The sequence below is a fragment of the Rhamphochromis sp. 'chilingali' genome (assembly GCF_963969265.1).
Source record: "Rhamphochromis sp. 'chilingali' genome assembly, chromosome: 3".
Lineage (NCBI taxonomy): Eukaryota > Metazoa > Chordata > Actinopteri > Cichliformes > Cichlidae > Rhamphochromis > Rhamphochromis sp. 'chilingali'.
Window position 1 is genome coordinate 2,727,465 of NC_137931.1, and position 24,890 is coordinate 2,752,354.

The window sequence follows — 24,890 nt, forward strand, 5'->3', positions numbered from 1 at the left end:
AGCGCTTTACATATCCAGTCATCCACCCATGCACACACACATTCACACACTGGTGATGGCAGCTACATTGTAGCCACACCCACCCTGGGGCGCACTGACAGAGGCGCCCCGGGGTGATGAATACAAATTTCTTCAAATTGTTTAATTAGTTCGATATATTGTGCCGCGGTTGTTACTCAAAAAAGTAATGTATTAAACATCACTTGTTAATTTTGTTAAAAGTAATGCAGTATTTTACATAATTCCTCACCACAGAAAGTCATTTGTTACAGTACTTTCATTACTCCATAAAATGAGCTGGAATGCATTGTCTCATGATTACCAGTCAACAACACAGTTCCACACACCAACACAAATCCCACTGGGTCAGCATGCACTCAGCTTCATCATCACTGTGGGATCTCGGCTAGCTTTGCAAAACATGTGCTAGCAGTATAAAGTTGTTTCTGCCATTTTACTGTTACACACTTGTCCTTTTGGGCCATAAAAATAAAGGAAATGTCTCCTGTAGACGGCGGACGCACCACCATTTTCCTCGCAAGAAGACAAAAAAATCATGTTTGTTTGGTTTGATCTTTTTTCCTTTCTATCGGCCCACGATGCAAATGTAATATGTGAATGTGTGTGTGTGTGAACATAATTAAATTCAAAACACATTCTAATTTTCTCAAACTGCTGCTGTGCATGACAACATGGCCACTGAAAGACTGGAGCTGTGTGTCTCATGTGTGTTGTAGACACTGCCATGAGCCAGATAAGAAGACTAAAGGATGCTCCATATGTCAATGCAAAGAAACGCAGCATGATAGGCAATCGAAATTTAGCCGAGCGCTGTCCCATCTCACACCTCCAATCATGGCTAATCAATGATGACAGCTGCATGTGCAAACCCTGTGGGTTGCCACAGTAACAGACAAGTGGGTTGATAACAGAATATTGAGCAAATGTCTTTAGTTTATTCCACCCTCCTTACCTTCTCCCACAAGACAAATCGATCTGTGTTATGAAAAGTTATGAGGCACAACTCTAGCATCTGCAGCATGTCTCACATCCTTGTGAAAGTTTAAGAGCTTCACAGAACTCTAAAAATAAAATAAAACCGCTCCTAAATAAGCACTTACGATGATGATGATCTTGAGGGTTTCTGATGGTTTCTTTACATATAAAGATATGCTGCCTATGCCTGTGTATGTGCATGCGCATCCATGTGTAACTGGCAAAAGTGTCAGTCTGACATCCTGCTTTTCCAAACAGAAAAGTTAATAGACATAATAGCAGTTCTTGCAATTCAGAATGGAGGTATTAACACTGGTAACCTGAGTCCTTTGTTACCGTAGTGTTGTCAGTTCTCCTTAGACTGTATCACGAGCCTTAGGAATAAACCTGTAAGCCCCCTACCTCATCTGTCCCAAGATGCACCATCTAACATGAGGCTTATCAGTCTGAATATCCATTAGAGTCAGCACTGACACTAGTGTTGATTGAGGCAAAAAACTTAAGCTCCAGACCACTAGGTTCACTGTCTGGATGCAAAACGTGTGATAATACAGTTACTGGCTGTCCGATGTGTCCCTTTAAAGTTCTTGGGAATCGAGCTGTTAATAGACACCCACTCCCTCCCCCTTTCCCAGAACATTAGAAATGTTATTCAGTCCCTATGTACCTCTCAGACTCTGAAGATGTGACCAGAGGGTTCCAGACATGAGGTAGCACTAGTAGTATTCCTCATAGTTCTTGGGATTGAGGCAGTAGAGGATTCCCCCACCGAAGGAAAAGATGGTGCCTCCCCAGGCCAGGCCGTAGCCCCAGTTAAATTCATGGTAGATCCTGAAGTTGATACTCTCGATGAACTTGACAGGGTAGAGGACCAAACTGCAGGCCTGGAGTACAACTGGATGCGATATACAGATTTTAGCAAAATTCTACGCATGCATGTAAAGCTGAAAATAAACTGGAATTAAAAAAAAAAGGTTTATGTCTCAAACTGCACAAATTGACAATTAAATGGATAAAAGTTATATTTAAAATCCCACAAAGAAATTGTTCAAGTGGATATAGCAATTCAATCTTTGTAGCAGACAGTTTTGAACAGAAAACATCGTCTTGTGGATCATTAACATCAGTTAGTAAGTCCTGCTATCACCCAGAGTCAGTCTAAATGTAGCATATCCAATAAAGCCATGCAAAATTTTATCTTTACAATATAAAAATGATCTGAGTTACAGGTCTTTGATGTGCATTGGTGTTGGTTAAAATTTGACAGTATTTCAGTTTTCTTTTTATTTATTTACTTTATTATTATTTTAACGTCCCTCCCTGAGAGGTGGTGGAGGCTTTGTGTGTTTTCTGGGGCTTTTGCCCTTAGAGTCACCCAAGGCAAACTGATCATGGATGAGGGGCAGGACAAATAGTGATTGAGATGACCCCTATGAAAGAAAAAAAAAGTCAATGGAGCAGATTATCCTGCCTGGGATCAGGTTACTCCCTCCTGTGTTATGGCTGTTTTCTGTTGTCTTATGAAAACACTAATTGTACACATCCATGATGTTTCGAGTTGGGTATTTACCCATTAAATTTGACTCTCATCTGGAGAACTTTATGGCACCAGCTAATCTTACTCTTTATCTTTAAAAAATGTAATCCGATCCATTAAATATCATAAAAGCACCTCACAAAACTTGCGACATGGCGTAACCCAGCTCATAACCTTAGCACGTTGGGGCAGCATGCGTAACGTTATAGAGCAGCTGTGGCGTGCGAGACCTCTCGGCGGCCTGGCTGAGCATTTGGAGCCTCGCTACCAAACCGACATTTCATCTCTGAGAAAGTTTACCCAAGTTCATCTCTGAATGTTTGTAAAGCATTCCCACGTTAAGCTTAACAACCGAACAACCGATTTTGAAACCTTCTCCACTGAATAATCAGAACACTGATCAAGTTGGAGTGGGTGTAAAATTGATTTATTTGCCGGTTTTTCCCCAAAACTTGAAAAAATAAACTGATTTAAAAAGCTCAAAATTGGTCATTCTAAATTTTCTTGTATTTAGTCGATATTTAGATTCAATTTTTTTTTTTATGTATGATTGAATCAAACAGTCCAGGCTGCATATTTCAAAAATATGCAAATACGAATACAAGTGGTATAAAATAAACAAGTCTTAAAGAGGTGTGAGTTGTGATCCATTATTCACTGAGAGTCCCTTTATAGTTCACCCAAAACATTCAGCCTCTGTATTGGCTCGTTTAAAACTGCTGTCCGCACCCCATCATGGAAACACCAGTACGAATAACAAGTAGCCACAGATGATTGATCTGTTTTCCAGGTTCTAAAATTATACATCATATAATGATTTTTGATGATTATTTAATTGAAGCATGGATGGTTTAAATTACCAAAACAGTTGTGTTCAAATCCATTGTGAAGAAATGGTAAAAATGCAGTCTTGCAAAAAAACTAATTTGCTTTTACATCTTACAAAACTTACAAAAAAAGTATCAAAATTTGGTTTGATCAAGTATCATTCCTATCAACACATACTTTTAAAGGAATCCTTTGTTACTCACATTGAGGTATTTAAAAAATAAAAAAGCTAGCAATGTCAAATGTTAAAGCAAAATATCTTTGATTATCTTTGAGTACAGCACAAGGTCTAGTGGTACTAGAGGTGCTGCAGCTCATCACAGCACCCTCTGCCAAATACAACAAATAGATAAATCTGTTTAAACACTATTCCTGATGTTATTTGCCTACAAAATGTGTGATTTAGAATGTTGTGTTAAATAATCAAAAATACTATATCCCCCTTTGAAAGCGTCATGTAGAAGTGATGCATTTTGACTCTCACCAGCTAAATGTCCTCACAGACATTTTGAACACCTTGGACATCAGTGCCTCTCGTGACCTAAACTTCTCACCGCAAAGTTACACATGAAGTAATAGGAGCTGCACCCAGATGAAGGTAAAGCTGCCCCCACGAAGATTATCATTATAATTAATCAGCAATTTCAATGTCCTGCCTCTGTTGCAAAAGAGTACTTGTTCAACTTCAATTTTGGCTGTATATCAAGATGAACAGGTTTGTAGAGTTGTGCGACGAGACACAACGCTTCAACACACACATCCATAATGATGTCATATTCCAGTGATTTCATGAGCACTCATTTTTCATTAGTGCTTTGACTGCATTCATAATTATAACAAGTTGCACAGACTCTACAAATCTGTGAACCATCTCTGAACGAATAACACTTTAGTGCTCTCTCCCATTTCTCTGGTACCCACAGTAAGATCTTAAAAAAATGTCTGACAAGCAGCAAATCTAGCGTTGAAAAATCAAGCATTTCATGCCCCAAAATTGAAATTTTCCAATTATTCCTGGAGGTATGTATAGGTATGTACAATAGGTAGGTATATACATCAGTATTCTTGTGTATACTGACCTGCAGCAAAGAGCATGAAGGCAACAGGCGCGTAGAACCGCCGTCTCGTGCCAATGCACACAGCAACCAGAGCAACCAAGAATGACATCAGCACCAGGGCTCCACCCCCTAGCAACAGTGCCAGCGTAGCAACCTGCCAGTCTGTAAGGGCAAGGTGGACAAGAAAAGGAGAGAGCGTAAGATGAAAGTAAGTAAAAGAACAGAAAATGCATTCACTGTGCGAGAGTAAAACTATGACCATGCTGTTTATATTGGGGAAAAAAACAATCACAAGTAAATAACTAATGTAAAACTAACACAAAAGCAGTGAGTTCAGTACACTGAGAAGGAGGTAAGCATAAGAGAAAATGGAACTACGACAAAGAGGAAAGGACTAGGAGATGAAAGAAAGGATACTGGGGAAGGACTTTTTATATTATTATACTAATATACAACTATTTTACTATGAAGGTGTCCAAGAATGAGACTAATAGAAAAGAATAACGGAGAGCCGGAAGAGAAGATGGAACTGGAAAACCGATACAGGAAGAAGGAAACAAAGCAGAAATTAGTATAACGTTACAAGGACAGGGGGCAAAATGAAAAGGGTTGCCAGCAGGATGGGAAAAGAGGATAGTGAAAGGAAAAGTGGAGGTGGAATGGGGAGGACCAGGAGATGAGTACAGTGCAAAGGATCTGGGGACCGAGAGGTGGTGAACAATATGAAGACAGAGAGTGCACTTAGTATGTCTAGGCCCACAAAAAGCCCGGACTAAAAAGCTTTGCTGGCAGGTTATCAAAAATCTTCCCATATTTATATGTTGTGGCTTGAACGACACTGAAATAATTCACACACATGCACACACACCATATCACTATTATAAACAACACATTATCTTAAACTGATGATTATATTTCTTCCTACTCCACTTCAGACTTAATGATTGTCATTTCATTTAGATTCTGTTTATATTATTTCTTTTTCTTTTTTCCAGACACCGTGGGAGGCATATTTAAACTGGCCTCCATTAAAGCAGCACAAACTATGACTAAGTAAGTAAAACATCTGCAAAAGAAAGGTAAGCATTTTCATTTGGTTGTAAGTTAACCACACTAAGTAAACTACCAGTTTAAAAAAATACTTATGAAAATAAACAATGGGTCTGGTTGTAGCCAGTAACCTTTTGCAAAAATAATCTTGAAACATAGATTTTATAATGTTTTCAGTTTTTTACCAGCTTTAAAAATGGTTATTAGACTGGGGGTCTTCCCCAATAGAGCCAGATTTACTAAACAGGGCAAAAATAGCAAGGGAGTGCAATACCCAAAATAGTGCTATTAAGACTCAAGATATGCCTCATTATTTTCATAATGGGGTTCAAAGTCAACGTTGTCATCCGTCTGTGAAATTTCTGCAACAGAAGCCACAATATATTTAAAGGAACCTGACACAGAAAATGAAAGAGAAGTTTTGTTGGTGTTGCGTGACTTCTTTTGGTCGGATGTTCCAGGTCATCGGAGTTTGCAAAGAAAATCCAGAATTAGGTGTAATAAGTAATAACTGCAATAACTGCCACCATATCATTCTCTTCGCTTTATTTTACACGTTGAAAAAGGAACTACCAAAAATGTATATGCAATGTATATGGAAATAAAACATGAGAAAAAGGAGAAAGAGGGAGGAAAACAAAATAGAATGGGACAATGTGAAAACAGAAAAAGGCTGACGGATCTTGGTGACAACTGTAATTCAGTTTAAAGCAAAAAATAAATATAATATTTATTTTCAGCTTGCAGGATATACAGTGTCATTTTCTGAACACTTACTCGGAGAGCATGTAACACAAGTTTATTATTGCTGTACTGACAGGATTGTACCATCTACAACTGTAAAAGGTTGATTAAAGAAACGCACTTCCAACACCAAATCCAGTGAGTAAATACGGCTGATACAAGGTTATTTTTAATGTTTAAATATCATAGCTTTTATATACTTCAGATTTTTTTAATATAGTTCTTGATTAAACAGACTGATTTTAGCACACTTACAGTGCATAATTACATAAATTGTAAATGTACAAATTGTTTTCCATATGTACATAATTTAATGTCCTAAAAATTGGACTGGACAATTCTCACGTTTTTTGTTTTTATCATAAATAAGCCCAACCAATATTACATATTTATGTCTCTAAAAGAATGCAACAAACATAAAACCTAAAAAATAAAATGTGTTTTTAAATTTAAAAACAGAAAGCACATTTAATGAAATTAAGACTAGGCTATTGTTAGCAGTTTGTTAAAAAGTGGGAAAATGCACATATAGATATAGATATAAAGATATATGCATGTTATATGTGTGCCACTCTGAAAGCAACTTTGTACCTGTTAGCATTAATGGAGGTGGGATTTGAGTGCATTGGCATGGACCTAATTGGGCCAGTTCACTGGAGTACATGGGGATATAACTTCACCCAGTATGCCAGATTACCAGTCCAGCCCTGAATACATTTTCCTGGTGGACCAAGGCACTTTTGGGTTAATGGGTCGCCTGCGCATCAGCTGTACAAGCACTGACAGCAGGCCATTCATTCATTTTCATTACTGGCACTGAATTGCCCAGTCAGATCTCTTAATTCAATTGGTCCCTCCCTTACCTTTGATGAGTGCTCATGCACTTTGTAAAAAACGTTTAGTGTGCAAGACGTGGCAAGAAGCTGGAGAGCTGAGAGAAAACATGCTAGCTGAGAGAAAACAAGGTGCCTGCTACACCGTGAACAGTAGTACCAGCAACAACTAGTAACCATGCCTCATTGTCACAGTAGCCTGCTGCTGCTAGCACTAGGTGTGGAGAAGTGAAGAAAAGACGGAGGAAGATGAAATTTACATGGTAAGATAATAGTAAAAAAATGAGAATAACTGTTTACTTTGGCTATGAGCTTCTGCTAATACCTAAAGTGTAGTTCTTAATTATTGTCCCATACTGCAGTGCAAATAAAAAGTAACTGAACAACAACGGCACCGACATAATTAAAACCTGTTTCAATATCAATAGTCAAACAAATGAATATATGCATAATATGTGTACATGATAGCAATAACGGTGGGACGCTTGAACCATTTGCTCTTGTACGTCAGCATCCATCACCAGCAGACTGATGAGATGGTGAAGCCTGAGTAAAACATCTGAGAGCAGAGCTACACACATTAGGAAGGTTATCACGTGAAAATCTTCTCCAGGTCCAGAAAGGTTAGCAGCAACTATACAAAAGAGGGGATAAACTCAGACCATTTTCACAGGGAGATAAAGTGCCTTGTGAACCTTCGTGGTTACATGGCGAGGGGAGGATGTTGGCTATGAAGGGGTGGAGCCACACAAGTATTTCACCTCAGCCTCCTTAAAACATGGAGAGAGGTGGAATCCGTTCCTCTGGTGAGCTTAGCAAAGGATTAAGATGACCTGGGGACTGAAGTGTCAAATTCAACTATTTCATCCTTTCTTCTTTGTGATGACCATCTAGGGCCAGTAGGCTAGGCTGGATGGCTCTCCAATGTAAAGTCGGTTGATGGGGGTATGTGGTGGGGTGTGGTTGGCTCAGCTGAAGGGGAGGGGTGGTGCAACAAGATCAGGGGAGGCTGGCCAGCGCAGTTGCCACTGATTGTCGAATCATGCCTCTACTATTTCATCAGCGCGCTGGGAAAGAGAGGAGAGTTGCACGGGAGCAATTGCAGTGAGCTGGGCAGATGAGAGAAAGAGTGGCTGCAACAGCTAGAAATAAGCACTATAAAGATTCACAGTTAATTACTGCTATGACCATTGTGTGTGTTGTGCTGGGTCAAACAGTAGCCAGACGTGTTACACCCCTCTTCAACAACTTGGTGCTAAGATTTAAAAGGCATTTAGGAAGGACTCTTCTGGCCTGAACACCCTTCGGAGAAAACACAGGTAAGAAACACAATCAGTAAAAATTTTCACTCATTAGGGTATAAATTGTTTTTCCTGCCAATTAAGGATAAACATCACACAAACCTTCACAGACACATCACACAAATGTTAAAATTATATTTTCTGTTGGCTTAAACAAACTTACCATACTAATAAGGATTTCTGTTGCTAGATAGACCTTCACCAGTACCAGCTTTGAGACAGCCAACAAGGAAAAAACCCACGAGACAAATTATAGTTTTTGTAAAGGACCAAATATTCATGGTAATTTACATATTCACTGTTACATATTTACAAAAAAAGACAGTTGTTGGAATTAGCATATTCACTGCCTTCTTCTTGCTCTCATTTACACACACACACACACACACACACACACACACACACACACACACACACACACACACACACACACACACACACACACACACACACACACACACACACACACACTCCTTAAAGGCAAACACACTGGTGGCTGCCAGTGCTACCCCTCAGCCTCCTAGTAGATGCACTGATGGTATAAATTTGAAAATCCTAGTTGAATTCCTACTGAAGTTATTGCATTCACAAGATTTTCAGAAAACTTGAACTCTGATCTTGATCTTAAGGTTGATCAAGGTCAGAGTTCAGGTCTCAGTTTCAACTGTGAAGTGAAGACTTTGAGCTGCAGGTTTGACAGGAAGAGTTGCTGCAAGAAAGCCATTGCTAAGATGTCAGAATAAGACAAAGAGGTTTGCCTGGGCCATGAAACACTCCCATTGCACTACTGAAGACTCGAAGAAGGTATTATGGACTGATAAATCAAAATTTGAAACCTTCAGTTCAGCACTCAGGATCTTTGTACGCTGTCAAGTAGGCGAAAGGATGGTTTCACAGTATGTGGTATCAACTGTCAAACATGGAGCAGTGGGATGGTCTGCACAGACTTTGACCAAGTGATGAAAACTGATGATCAAAAGGTTCGCCCTGAAACAGCGCTTTTGTATTGATTAGGGACAGACACGACACTCACACAAAGGAAGAACACACACCGTTATTTGTGCCGAAAAGTTGCCGGAAAATTATTTTCCTGGTGGCTCATTACAACCCAGTGGCTGGTCACATGGGATATATAAAACTCTGAAATGAATAATGGCCCGAATTTATTGGCCAGGCATCCGGGTGGATGTGCACCAATCGTGCTCCAGAGTAGGAATTCTGATGCTGACTGACCAGGGCACATTGTTCATGTCTCACACACTAGAAGAATGGTATAAATTATTGGGCCTTAAATCTGTTTGTACCGGCGTCTACTGCCCTCAAACTGATGGGCTGGTTACTAGGGATGGGTATTGATAAGATTTTAACGATTCCGATTCCATTTTCGATTCTGTTTAACGATTCGATTCTTTATCGATTCTCTTATCGATTCTTTCTTCTTTTTTTTTTAAAAAGGAGAACACTAAGGTCGATTAGCTCAGAGCTTTGTTTTATATCTTCTCTTTGAACAAGATAGAAATTTAGGAGTAACATGGCCTTACAAACCCAACAGTGAGATCTTGAGCGATCCAGCCTACGGCTCTTCAATGGGGTGTCACAGGGTCCCCAGGAAAAAAAATTGTAAATGTAAAATAATAAAATAAATATTCTTGTGAGACATATCACATATTGACGGGGTCGGGTTATGTTAAAAAGTATAAATTGTTATACTTTGTTCATTGGTTCAAAGGTACCCCACACTTCTTTTTTTGTTTGCTTGTTTGTTCTGGTGTATTTTTCATTTGAACTGTTACTCTGCCAGAGTACTCATATTTACAAGATGGCATTGAACGCCCCATTGGTGTATCAGGAAAACTATTTTGTACGTATGTTCCTTGAAGGGGATTGAAGTCGGTCTTTTTTCCACCGCAGCGAAGGGCTAGGAGTAGGAGAGGAGCTGCTGTATGTTTTTGTTATCGAATCGATCTGATTGTGAAATAAAGCATATGCAGTGAGAAAGCAACTCCAGGAGTCATCCCTGCCTTAAAGCTGCAACATTCTTCTGTAGCAATAACAAAGTATAACATAAATTATTCTGTAGCAATTACACAAGAATATCCAGTAATGTCCCTGCCCACAATTAAACACATTCACTTACCAAAAATCGGGGGCATCTGCTGTGGCAAATGGGTGCAAGCCTTTGACCACAAACTTAGACACTGCTCGGTGACATTAGTCTATCCTGGCCTGAAAGGAGACGCTACCGGTAGACTGCAGCGAGAACTGCCAGCGAGCGCCAGCCAGACTCTGTCTGTCTCTCTCATCATGGTCACTAAATGCAACGCACAGTAATAGCAGGTTTTGTAATAAGGCAGATTGCGCTAACATAATATGCACTGTTAGTTGATTATTTACCTGCCGCATTAACGGGAGAGGACGTGCAAACGTTAGCGCTGCTGCTGGGTTGAGAGTCACGAGTCCGGAGCGGAATTAAAAACGCGTGTCATCGCGTGTTTTGTGAGCAAATGCTTTTGCATATTCGTAGTGTTTCCTCCCTTAAATGAAATATCTACTTTGCAAGTTGCCCTGTTGTCATCGGTTCTCATAAAGTATAATCAAACTTTTGAGCGTTTGAGCCGCTTAGGCGCCGTGTTTCCTGCCAGGTAAATGACGCTCCGCAACGTGGTGACGTCATTCGGGGCGACTGGAATCGATAAGGGAATCGTTTGCAAAAATGGCAAACGATTCCAAGGAATTGAAACACTGGGAACCGGTTCTCAACAAGAACCGGTTTTCGATACCCATCCCTACTGGTTACACAGATATATCACCTCAACCTCCTAAGAGCATGGAGAGAAGGTGAAACCACTTCTATGGTGAGCTTGGTGAAGGAGAGAGATGAGTTGGGGACAGAGGTGCTAATTCCACCTCCTCCGCTTTCCTCCATTGCGATGACAATCTCACACAAGCCCAGAGAGTGGATGTTGCCACTTTTTAATAGCGTTTTGCGAATGTGTTTTCTCCTGGACAGCTGGGCAGAGCATATGCAGCGGGTCCCGGAGTCCCTGAGGCAGCCGGGGCTTATGGCCAACCCGAAGAAGTATGCGCTTGGACAGAGTGAGGTACAGAATCTGGGGTACCACGTGAAAGGCGGGCAGGTGCGCCCCCACGTGTAGAAGACAACAGGCATCACATCCTGCCTATGTCCTAAGGCCATAAAAGAGGTGAGGTTGTTTTTGGTTATTGCTGCAGTTTCATCCCAAACTTTGTACCTGTCCTGTGCACTGCCTGGATTGATTACAAGAAGGCCTATGACTCAATGCCCCACAGCTGGATACTGGAATGCCTAGAATTGTACAAGATCAACAGGACCCTGAGAGCCTTCATCAGGAACTCAATGGGGATGTGGCGTACAACACTAGAGGCCAACTCCAAGCCCATAGCACAAGTCACCATCAAGTGCGGGATCTACCAAGGAGATGCTCTGTCCCCACTGCTGTTCTGCATAGGCCTGAACCCCCTCAGTGAGATCATTAACAAGACTGGCTACGGATACCGACTACGGAACGGAGCAGTTGTCAGCCACCTCCTGTACATGGATGACGATTCACTGATCCACACTACCAGGCTATACAGCAATGACATTGGAATGTCGTTCGGACTGGAGAAGTGTAGTCGGATGGTAACAAAGAGAGGGAAGGTAGTCAGAACTGAGGGGATTGAACTACCAGAAGGCAACATTGGAGACATAGAGGACAGTTACAAGTACCTGGGGATCCCGCAGGCGAATGGGAACCATGAAGAGGCCGCTAGAAAAGCTGCAACCACCAAGTACCTGCAGAGGGTCAGGCAAGTCCTGAGTAGTCAGCTGAGCGGTAAGAACAAGATCCGGGCCATCAACACGTACGCCCTGCCCGTGATCAGGTACCCTGCTGGGGTAATAGGCTGGCCAAAGGAGGAGATAGAAGCCACTGACATCGAGACAAGAAAGCTCCTTACCATGCATGGAGGGTTTCACCCCAAGTCCAGCACCCTGAGGCTGTACGCTAAGCGGAAGGAAGGGGGCCGGGGACTGATGAGTGTCAGCACCACAGTCCAGGATGAGACAAGGAACATCCAAGAATACATTGGGAAGATGGCCCCAACTGACCGAGTGCTCAGTGAATACCTCCGGCAGCAGAAACCCAAGAAAGAGGGGGACGAGGAACCATCATGGAAGGACAGGCCCCTGCACGGTATGTACCACCAGCAGATAGAGGAGGTGGCTGATATCCAGAAATCCTAATAGTGGCTGGACAAAGCTGGACTGAAAGACAGCACAGAGGCACTAATCATGGCAGCACAAGAACAAGCTCTGAGCACAAGATCCATAGAGGCTGGGGTCTATCACACCAGGCAAGACCCCAGGTGCAGGCTGTGTAAAGATGCCCCAGAGACAATCCAGCACATAACAGCAGGGTGCAAGATGCTAGCAGGCAAGGCATACATGGAACGCCATAACCAGATACAGACGGACAAAATGGTGGTGGCTAACCAACCGGACATAGTGGTGGTAGACAAACAGAAGAAGACGGCCGTAGTGATCGATGTAGTGGTTCCGAATGACAGCAATATCAGGAAGAAGGAACACGAGAAGCTGGAGAAATACCAAGGGCTCAGAGAAGAGCTCGAGAGGATGTGGAGGGTGAAGGTAACGGTGGTCCCCATGGTAATCGGAGCACTAGGTGCGGTGACTCCCAAGCTAGGCGAGTGGCTCCAGCAGATCCCGGGAACAACATCGGAGATCTCTGTCCAGAAGAGCGCAGTCCTGGGAACAGCTAAGATACTGCGCAGGACCCTCAAGCTCCCAGGCCTCTGGTAGAGGACCCGAGCTTGAAGGATAAACCGCCTGCAGGGGCGTGCTGGGTGGTTTTTTTTTTGTTTATAGATAGATATATGTATATATATATATATATATATATATATATATATATATATATATATATATATATATATATATATATATATATACATACACATATACACACTGAACAAAAATATAAACGCAACACTTTTGTTTTTGCTCCCATTCCCCATGGGATGGACGTAGAGACCTAAAATTCATTCCAGATACACAATAAACCGCCCGCAGGGGCGTGCTGGGTGTGTGTATAAACTAGCTTGTTACACTCTTACTGCAAGCTAACAAGATAAAACTTTCAAATGTACAAATTATCGTACCATTTTACACAAAACAAAAGATAATAATTATTTTATCGTCACTCATACTTACAGACATATGTTGTCCAAGGCATAAACATTTTAAGGTCTGTATCAGCTTAGAACAATAACATTTCTGCATCACTTTCTGCCATCTTTGAATTTTTCACGGTCTCATTTTTCCTTTCCCAAAGTAGTCAAACCTATATTACAAAGCAGCCACTAGAGGGAGCTCTAGGGCAGTTTACAACCGTAATAACCAGTTTACCTTATAAAAGGCAGAACAATATATATGAATGAGAGAGCGAGAGGGAGAGAGATTTTAGCCTTCAGCCGCTAGCATTCCTCCACCCCCCCATCTTTGTGTCATTTATGACACCACACAAAGCTCGAGTGTGTTTTCGGACCGTGCAAATGCCTTTTCCTAACATACTCCCAGAGTGTGTGTGTGTGTGTGTGTGTGTGTGTGTGTGTGTGTGTGTGTGTGTGTGTGTGTGTGTGTGTGTGTAGATGTGTTGACTATGGTAGTTGGGGTTTTAGGTGGTGGATTCACTGTCTGTCTGCCATAGAGCTGTATGCCACATCATTTCCCATTCTTCATTCAGCCACTACAAATAGAACAGGCGTCTCTGGGGGGCTCACTGAGAGCAGAGATGGAGCTGAAGAAGGAGAGTGGAAGGGGAAAGAGAGAAGGGTGTGAAGGAAATACTAGAGAAGTTTGACCCACGAGAAAACAGAACAGAGAAATGGAGATGGGAGGGGTGAGGGAAGGGAAGAATGGTAAAACTACAAAGGGGTAATGATTAACATTAGAAATGTATCGCTAAATCCTTTAGGGAGGAAAGGACAGTAATGATGAAGCAAAGGAAAATATAACACAACAAAGAGCCAGACAGCATTTATACAAGGTTTTACGTCTTCACACTGACTTATTGTGAAACAAGACAAATCTGATTTCCAATTAAATCACTACAATTAAGTGACTATAGTAATCTAGGCTCAAGTTCTGCTATTTTGTATACATTAGGTATATAATTCAGTTCAATTCAATTTTATTTATATAGCGCCAAATCACAACAGCAGTCGCCTAAAGGCGCTTTATATTGGACATGTACAGAGAAAAACCCACCAATCATATGACCCCCTATGAGCAAGCACTTTGGTGACAGTGGGAAGGAAAAACTCCCTTTTAACAGGAAGAAACCTCCAGCAGAACCGCTGATTCTGATGTTTCGGTGTGTCTGCACTTTGTGTTTCTGTCCTTTTTGCGCCGATTCTGAAGCTGTTAGTTTTATCTCTCTCCAAACAATATTGACTGAACCAGCAGCAAAAGAAGATCCAAACTACGCTTCACATAGACATCGTCGTGAATTCCCTCTGACTTTTGCTGTTTTGCTTCCACCAGGATAAAATCACACTTCATGCAGAGCTCGGGGTCTCTCCCTCTCTCTCTCTCTGTACCTCAAGAACAGTTTCCCGTCTAAAAATCAGTTTTCTGCATTATTTGTTTGCTTATTATGCACAAGTCTTCTGTTGTTTACAGCGCTGTCGGCCGCTGTTTTTTTCCTTTTACTTACTTCTGAAAAGAAAGCCTCATTTCTACCATTCAATAGGCTGCTGAACAAATTTAAACTTTTTAAAATTACGCAAAACTGCAAAACACTTGGCTGTGTCTCTAATAAAGCCTCTGCAACTTTGCTCTGCTTCACTTCAGCAGCATCAGCTAATGTTCATATGTTGATTACGGTAATGGTTTTCTTTCGTTTTTGATCTACTGCAGAATATTTGTATAAAATCCCAGGCCAGGAAAATCTCCTTCACGTTTTTCTGTGTTTTATCCTCAGCTACACAAAGGCATTTGCTGTGTTGCTTACACCTTTGATAAAGTCTCGCAAATGTCAGCTTTCTTTTTATAGATATATAAAATATGGAAATGTACTGATATGTAATCAGAATTATAATATTTCTGACTGTCTGAGGCAAAATTTCCCCGATTCAAATCGAATCGAATTGAATTGTGGATCGAATTGATTCGGGACCTTGTGAATCGGAATCGAATCGATTCTAAAAATCAGTGGCGATACCCAGCCCTACTTAAAAGTAGAGATAGTGTCTGTCTCCCGAATCCCAATGAAGGGAAGCCAATACTGGAGAAATCTGCTCTCTCTTTCTAGTCCCTGTCAGGACTCTTGCTGCAGCATTTTGGATTAGCTGAAGGCTTTTCAGGGAGTTTCTAGGACTTCCTGATAATAATGAATTGCAGTCGTCCAGCCTGGAAGTAATAAATGCATGAACTAGTTTTTCAGCGTCACTCTGAGACAGGATATTTCTAACTTTAGAGATGTTGCACAAATGGAAGAAAGAAATGTAAGAAAGTCTTACATATTTGTTAGATACCATATTTCTAAGATTTTCAGGGCCGAGTACAATAACCTCAGTTTTATATGAATTAAGAAGCAGAAAGTTAGCGGCCATCCAGGTCTTTATGTCTTTAAGACATTCCTGCAGTTTAACTAATTGGTGTGTGTTATCTGGGATTTATAGATGTATTTCTCCATAGCCTCTCGCTCAGGGAGGGAGAGGCTATAGAGACGACTGGTTGGCAATGGAGCGCCGGGGAGCAGGTCAATAGCACAGTCGTAAGGATGGTGCAGAGGGAGTGACTGTGCAAGGTCTTTGCGAAAACCCTCAGCAAGGTCATGATAAACCGAGGGAACGTTGGCTAAGTCGGAAGACGCTGGCGGCTCCGATGGAGAGGCCACCCAGCTGGAAGTGGAGGTAGTTTTTAGGCAAGTCATGTGGCACTCCTCCGCCCACCCAGTGATGCATCCCTTCTGCCAATTGATATGTGGGTTGTGTTGTTGAAGCCAGGGATGCCCCAAAACTAGCGGTGTTTGAGTGGCTCGGAAAACAAAAATCAAATCTCTGACAGTGTGCCAGGTTTTGGAAACGTGCGTAATGTCGGGAAGACACTGTCCTGACAAGGCGGCGACACGCAGGGCATGAGGTAAGGGGTCCAGATTCAGAAAGAGCTGCAGAGCTAATTCTGAGTCAATAAAGTTCATGACAACATGTGACCCAGTAGCAATCCTCAAAGCATCTGCCATTTTTAGACTTTGGTTTTTGACTTTTCAGAACGTGCTTCTGATGATGTCTTGATCACATGGGAAACTTTTCCAATTTGCAGTGAGCTTCCCCTACATTTTCCAGTTTCATGTGCTCTTGCACTCTCTCTCTCTCAGACAGTGAGGGAGTTCTGCTGAAGAGCTTACGACCATATTCCAGGTTGTGAAATTATCTTGAAGGGTCACTTAGTGCATTGCACTAAGACACAAGGGAATCCTGACCAAACTATGACAGAAGGGATATGCTTATAATTGCAACTGCAATTATTGATACAGCTAACTGTATCAACCCATGTGTCATAATTGTCAAACATCCATCAAATTTGAGAAAATTTCAATCTGGACCCAAATCAATGTTTGAATTAAAAGTATTTTATGTAAATAAAAGACATATCACCAGTTCTGAGCGCAGGCTAGGAGGCCAGCAGTGGAGACTGAGCTGTTTTTGGGGAGAATCTGGAGGCGGAGCAGAGGTCTCTCCAGAGGTCCCTCTTGTAACTGTTGATGGAGGCAGCGAAGACTTCCCGTAACATGAGAAAAGGGGGCCCACTTGGCTGGGAGGCAGCAAAAGGGAAGCAAAGGTGAAAACCAGCAGTGGAGACACAACCACAAGGTGGGCTTACTGACTGGGGAGGCTGGACAAATGCAAGCAGCACAGCCCACCTGGGAGCTTAGCTGGAGACAGGAGGGTCCCATCTCCTCTGCCAGTGTTGAGGAGATGGGATCCTTAAGTGGGTTTTGCTGGTGCTGGTGGACAGCATCGGCAGATTAGATGGGACTCCACAAGGAGCTTGAGAAGGGTACAACCAAAAGAAGGGAAGGCTGCGATGAAGGAGATGGAGCCCAATAGGAGATATGGTTGAATGTCAGTGATGCAGGTTGAGTTTCAGAGGAGAACAAGGAGGTTTATCCAGGTTACAGAACTGTGTGTGGGTGAGGTGGACCTACACATACATTGGCAGGTGATTTTGATGCTGTATCTGTTTTTCTTTTTGAGTAGATCAGGCAGATTTAATCATACTATTCAACTCAGCTAACTTTGTGAAATGTCGACATCCAACTCAGTGAGTATGCTGCAAATCTGCCCACTGTAGCTACATATTCAAGAACAAAGGAGGCGAAGAAAGCATTTTCCCAATGATGAGTTCAGATTTACTTCAATATGAAAAGAAATTAAAACGTGATTGTAAATGACGAGCAGAAAAGAGAAACTGCAAGGGAAAGCAAGAGCAACTGACACATAAAGGGTGTGATGTATATTTAAGATCAATATTTGTGGTGGAAAGATACTCATACGACACAGAACCTTCGCAATGGATATCTAATTAAGGAGAACTGGTTAGGTCTCTGAGAGTGAATGTGTGTGTGTGTGTGTGTGTGTGTGTGTGTGTGTGTGTGTGTGTGTGTGTGTGTGTGTGTGTGTGTGTGAAGAAAAGATGAGACACTCACACAAACATTAAGTGAATGTGTGTGTTCCCAGGTCCAGGGGGAGATGGAATGGAGATGCAACTACAGAGAAATCAGAGTGTGACATGAAATATTCAGCTGGGCTTCTGAGGAGAATGTCCAGAAATAGGTCATCTCAACATGGTAGCTTCTGATTGGCCCAAAACACACACACTGATTTAAACGCTGACATACAGATTTTTTGTCACACAAAGACAGACACACAATCCATCACACACACACACTCGTGATCTCATCCCACCCACAGAGAGAGCAGCGTAGACTTCTGGATTGGTTCCAGGAAGATGTATCTATGCGACAGAAGATTTTGAAGATTTTTTAATACCCCAGTAAGCTCCTGCTTTCACACTGGCTGTAAATACAGCCACTTTCAATTTAGTTAAAACAATGCGTGTGAACTGTTGTTGCCCTGGAAACAAATCCAACATTGATGATCAACCAATACTCTCTTGCCAAGAAGTGCAAGACCTCTCCTGGACCTGAGAACAAGGACGCGTTCCCAACAACTATAGAATGGGGATAAAAATTAAAAGAGTGAGATAGGATGAAGTCATTAGCTGTGAGCCAGCACTTCTCCCCTCCACTACACCTTCCTTTTTTGTATATTGTTGACAAATTAATTCATTTAGAACTGACAAGTGGCAACATCCATAAGTGCAGGTGACAGCTGTGGCACTTTCGAAATCACGCAAATTAATTGCCTAAAAAACAGACAAAGAAAACAAATGCTTACAGTAAAGAATAAAAAGCTAGTGGGTGTTTTGCAGTTTAATAGTATATTATTTTCAGATTATCAAAAAATAGTTGTCGAGTAAGTTTCAGATCATTAATCTTTATTGTTTTAAGTCTAATGTAATTTTATACAGCTCCCTGACTTGTTGGTTCCAGCTATCGTGTGTGCTGAACAACATCTTAGTTATCACGTTTAAGCTATCGCATTTACAAACGCATTGTGAAGTGAGCTCTAACCGTACATAAGACATCCACTTTACCCTCACAATAATTCATCTGGAGATCTCAGAAGAGACAGAGACTGGCGAGCTGTGTCAGGGGGACGCTGTCTTATGGCAGTGGGCAGTCAGAGTACGAGCCAGGATGATAACTTTCTCTGGCTATTAGAGTCGACAGGATCTGGGTATTCTCCACCACAACTCCTTTATTATGATCAGCTTCAGCATCAGTTTTCGCTGTTATTACGAACAGCTCTTTGTTACACAAAGCTCCTGTTAGTGCACATTAGAAAAGATAACCACGCTCTAACATCTTACCTGAAACAGGTGATTTTATTTATTTATTTTTTCATAAACCCAAACAACATCGATACCCCCTTCCATTCATTACCTGAGTCCAGCGTGCTGCTGCACTGCCAGTTCTCGCTACTCGCTGGCTTCCAGCAGGACTCCCACAAGGACAGGTAGTACTGGTCGTCGGCAGTCACCCAAGCCGGGCTCATCACGGCTCCTATGTCCAAGCAAAGCGCCAGGAAGACGCACACCAGCCCGACAAGCTTCAGCGGTGTCAGTGGGGAGCTTCGCGCTGACCCCTCCGTCTCGGGTACAGCAGACGCCATGGCGGGACTGGAGAGGCGAAGAGGGCTCGAAACAAGGGGAGGGTGTGTGTGGGTGTCCTATGAATGTTTTGATGTATCCGTCCCTCACGCTGTTTGGAGGTCGAATGCGAAAGTCGGTCGGGCAAGTCCCAGCAGTGTTGTTACTGCAGCCAGACGCTGCGCCTGTGGGAACAGCCGCCGCCGAGTGCCGGTTCTGACAAAACGTCCTACTTTGGCAAAACGTCCTACTGTAAGTAGTTTATGCACATTTCTGCTGTCACAGGGTCATTCCAGCACAAATATAAGTAGGTATGACGGTTTGCCACTTAACTTTGCCCATCAGAGTATGCTTGTAGCTCGTAATTATAAAGCCAGGACGGTTTGCCACTTCATTTTAGCCGTTAAAGTATGCTTGTAGGTCACATTCACAAAGGTAGCATGGTATGTGTGTAGCTGTTATTAACAAAAGTAAGATGATTGCCACTGAATTCTAGCTGTAAAATTATGCTTCTAGCTCATATTCACAGAGGTAGGATGCTTCGCCATTGAATTTCGTGTTGTGCGCATGCGTAGAAACAACGGGTAGGATGGATTCCCAGAACACCGGCGATCTCTATCGCTTATAGCGCTGACGTCAAGGCTTGGGGGAATCAGCAGGTGATACGGGTCCTAGAGAGAGAGAGAGACCTCTATTAATTACGGTATAGACATGCTGTGTGAACGAGGAGCCTGGTTAGGCTCAAGAAATCTTACACTAAATCTTTAGATATATATAAAAAAAAAAATCACAAAAAACACAGGTTAGCCAGTTTCAGCTGTCAAATGCCCAGTAAACAAGCTGATAATTGTTGACGTTTCATTGGTTGACAGTCATTTTATTTGACCCAACTTAATTTGGCCACTCGGGGGCAGCAGATACAAAAACAACCCTGACATATAATCACCTGGTCAGTATGTTCACCCTCTGTTCAGTTTTCAACCTTTATTTAAATAAAACAAACATTCAGACTGCATTTATAAAACAAGTTCATTACAATGACTTGTTTTAAAAATACAGTCTACAGCAACATAAACACACGCACACACACAAAACAGGTTATTTGACAGTCCATCTTGATAACTAGTTAGATTTACTAAAATATACTCTTGTCTGTTTAGTTACTTCAGTAAACAGCTTTTGTTTTAAGCTTGTTCTTTTTTTAGCTAAAGTCAGCATCACGTTTTATGACACAATTTATGGATGTATGGATGGACACAATACTCTAAACTAGTATTTACTGATAAAACCAAAGCTCAGCCATCTCATCATAAATATATGAAAAAATATTGTAAATATTGCCACATTTTGCCAAACCTGAGACTTGAATACAATCATCTACAGACTACTATGCAATGTCATAGTGGCCATTTTTAATACAGTCTATGACTATGGCTCAGGTCTGGCTCTGACACCGGAAATTAACGAGTTATAAAGACCTAAAGATCAATTGGCTCAGGTTACATCTCTGTCTACTTCAAGTTTACATTAGTAAACTGAACTATGCAACATAACCAATTTTGTACTAATTCTATTTACTGATATGATTTTAATGATTTGTGAAACCTCTTTTCATTTTGCTCCTTAATTCAAAAGTGAAATAAAGTCAGACAAGAGTAGTGTAATTTTGAAAAAGGCAAAATAAAGACAATCCCTATGGACTGGGCAAAAACAACCACTGGAAACAACATCTGTTATCTGATCTCATTAACTCTTTATTCCCACATGGCCTCAGAGAAATTAAATTTTGGTATTGGTTATTACATTATGGACTTTGTTTACAGTGGAAGAAAAAGTAAAGAGCAGAAGGGAAAGGGTGAACAAATTGCTCAGTAGTGAGCAGGAGAATGTGGGAGGCACATCAAGGAATATTATTGTTTCTTTTGCATACTAATGAGCCAGAAAAACATGAGGAGGGAGGGCAAGAAAGCAGAGGTGAGCAGGTTCATGAAGGCAGAGCCACCCATATGTTTATTTAACTGGAAAGAAAGGAGGGACAGAGACATGGATGGAAGGGAAGAATGGCCTTACTTACTCTTCATCAGGATAATAATGAGGCATAATGAAGGAAGAGACAGAAGAAGGCTGGGTAGCAAAGCACAGAAGAGAAAAGAGGGAGGCCACCAGACAGAGGTGAAAGAGAAGGAGGGATGCAAAGGCTAGAGGAATGACACACATTTTTTCCGACATTGACGCACCTTACTTAATGACTGCACTTACTGTTGAACCTGGAACCCATCCTAGCTACCATAGGGTGAGAGGCGAGGCCCACATCTCACCCAATGGTGAGAATGAAACAGGTTTTGTTACACTTACAAATGAGGACTCATACAGGCAATAATATGCAATCCTAGCCAACGAGAGAGCGGGCCACCTACTAATTAGAAGGTTTATGTTTCGATCCCTGTTCTAGTCTGCCTGCCAAATATGTTTGTGCAAGATACTAAGTTGCTTTCTGTATCCATCAGAGTATAAATGTGAACGTTAGACAGAAAGCACTTCAGCATAGAAAAAAGTGCTTCTTTGAATGGGTGAATGAGACATGTTGTTTAAAGCAGTTTGAGTGCTTAGATAGAGTAGGGAGGTGCTACGTTAGAACGAGACCATATCACAGTGTAATTCATATTTAAAATAAGTGAAAATGTCATCAGAAAAAAAATACATTGACCTCAAAGCCTGGAGTATGAATGTGTGTGAATGTTAGATGAATGATAAAAAGCACTTACCTGGAAAGAGCAAAGAAAAAAGTGCTTGAGCCAAAGTGCGATCGTGGCTCAAGAGTTGGCAGTTCGTCTTGTAATCGGAAGGTTGCCGGTTCGAGCCCCAGCTTGGACAGTCTCAGTTGTTGTGTCCTTGGGCGACACTTCACCCGTTGCCTACTGGTGGTGGTCAGAGGGCCCGGTGGCGCCAGTGTCCGGCAGCCTCGCCTCTGTCAGTGCGCCCCAGGGTGGCTGTGGCTACAATGTAGCTGCCATCACCGGTGTGTGGATGATTGGATGTGTAAAGCACAAGTTGTATGAAGCAATTTGAGTGCTCAGTTATAGTAGAAAGGCGCTATATAAGAACCAGTCCATTTACCATGAATATACTTTTGCCCTTGTTACAATTTGTCAACCAGACAGCAACTTTTTTACATTGAACAAAACAAAAAGTAATTAAGCAGTGTTTTGGATATATCTCTATATACAGATATATATAGCAAGAGAGAGAGAAGAGAGAGATATTCTTTTGGGTGATTACTATGCTTACAGTCTGGTGAAAGCAAACTTTTAGAAAAAGAGCTGAACAGCTGTACATTAGTGACTAGATACTTGAGTTTTGTCCTTGATCTTCGCCAGGTGTGTAAGTCGCATTTACCTAATCATACAGCATAAGTCAAAGAGTCATAGTCATAAACTTTGACTACTTGTTATGTAAAATTCACATGCACATCCCCACAGATGCATCAGGGAAATCTCGGGGCTCTTGCCCAAGGATACTTCCACACATAGAGGAGTCGGGGATCAGTCCACTGATGTTCTGAGTGGCAGACAACTTGTTCTACAGATACTGGCCCCTGCTATATACTGGCTATTTTTAGAGGTGGGTATCTTCTATTGATGACAGATTTTCACAGTTGGAGCTTATTGAGTGCACAACCTGTCAGAAGGCTGAGAGACTGGTGCGTGGTGTGGTGTGGATCCAAAGGCAGACAGTAGTTTTCACAAGAATACAAGGCTTTATTGACTCAGGAATCAGGAAGGGAGTGAGTATTAAATTTGAAGTGAGCTGAGTATTTACTAGAGATAATTCTTACTGAGAAAGCAGGGGGTAGTACTCTCTGAGGGGAAGCAACCACGGGAGTGTCAAGGCGTGAGATGAAGTAGGCAAACCAAGATGTCTGACCTTTTGTGCAGTGATCTGGTGGTAAGCAGTGAGCAGGAAAAAACTAGATGGAGGGAAGTTCATATTTTTACAGTAGCAAAGTATACAGGGCAGCAATAAATGAATAAATGCAGCATACCTTAGAAAATATATCTAATCAAATCAAATCAAATCACTTTTACTGTCACATCACATGTGCAGGTACATTGGTACAGCACATGTGAGTGAAATTCTTGTGTGCGAGCTTCACAAGCAACAGAGTTGTGCAAAAATACAATAATGTAAACAAGCAAAATACAAGAATGGCTAAATCTGAAACTAATAAATATATGTACAATATATAATAGTATATGCATTTCTGGATGTGTATACTAAATATTTTTCTACGTGTGTGTGTGTGTACACATATTTTACAAATTAAATAGAGTAAACAATAAATAAAATATATAAAAATATACAGAGTTGAGACATGTGCAAAACAGTGGCATCACTGTACAGTGTGGAGTGCATAATGTTAAAGTTCCAGTAGTGAAGGTGAGGTGTCTATGAAGTGTTCAGCAGTCTGATGGCCTGGTGGAAGAAGCTGTCTCTCAGTCTGCTGGTACGGGACCGGATGCTGCAGAACCTCCTTCCTGATGGAAGTAGTCTGAACAGTTTATGGCTGGGGTGACTGGAGTCCTTGATGATCCTCCCCGCTTTCCTCAGGCACCGCTTCCTGTAGATGTCTTGGAGGGAGGGAAGCTCACCTCCAATTATCCGTTCAGAGCACCGCACTACTCGCTGGAGAGCTTTGCAGTTGTAGGCGGTGCTGTTGCCATACCAGGTGGTGATGCATCCAGTGAGGATGCTCTCAATGGCACAGTGATAGAAGGTCCTGAGGATGCGGGGGCTCATGCCGAATCTTTTCAGTCTCCTGAGAAAGAAGAGGCGCTGCTGCGCCGCCTTCACTGTTTTGTTTGTGTGTACTGACCACGTAAGATCCTCAGCCAGATGTACACCAAGGAACCGGAAGCTGCTCACTCTCTCCACAGCAGCGCCGTTGATGGTGATGGGGGTGTGTACTTCTCTGCACCTCCGGAAGTCCACTATCAACTCCTTTGTCTTTGCGACGTTGAGGGTGCGATGGTTGTCTTGACACCAGTGGGTCAGGGCGCTGACCTCCTCCCTGTAAGCCGTCTCATCACCATTGGTGATAAGACCCACCACTGTAGTGTCGTCCGCAAACTTCACAATGATGTTGGAGTTGTTAGTGGCCGTGCAGTCGTAGGTGTAGAGTGAGTACAGGAGAGGGCTCAGTACACACCCCTGTGGAGCACCAGTGTT

General features: G+C 42.0%; 1 protein-coding gene across 1 annotated transcript; it reads right to left on the bottom strand.

Moving 5' to 3' along the window:
- Positions 1-1,712: 1,712 nt before the first annotated feature.
- LOC308393744 (transmembrane protein 47-like) lies at positions 1,713-20,251 on the bottom strand (the record flags this gene model as incomplete). The annotated part of the gene is made up of 3 exons (XM_080877699.1): positions 19,459-20,251; positions 4,441-4,581; positions 1,713-1,891 (listed from the first exon to the last, which is right to left on the bottom strand). Exons 1-3 carry the CDS (start codon positions 19,685-19,687, stop codon positions 1,713-1,715), a joined length of 549 nt encoding a protein of 182 aa, XP_080733825.1. The 5' UTR covers positions 19,688-20,251.
- Between the last annotated feature and the right edge of the window lie 4,639 nt (positions 20,252-24,890).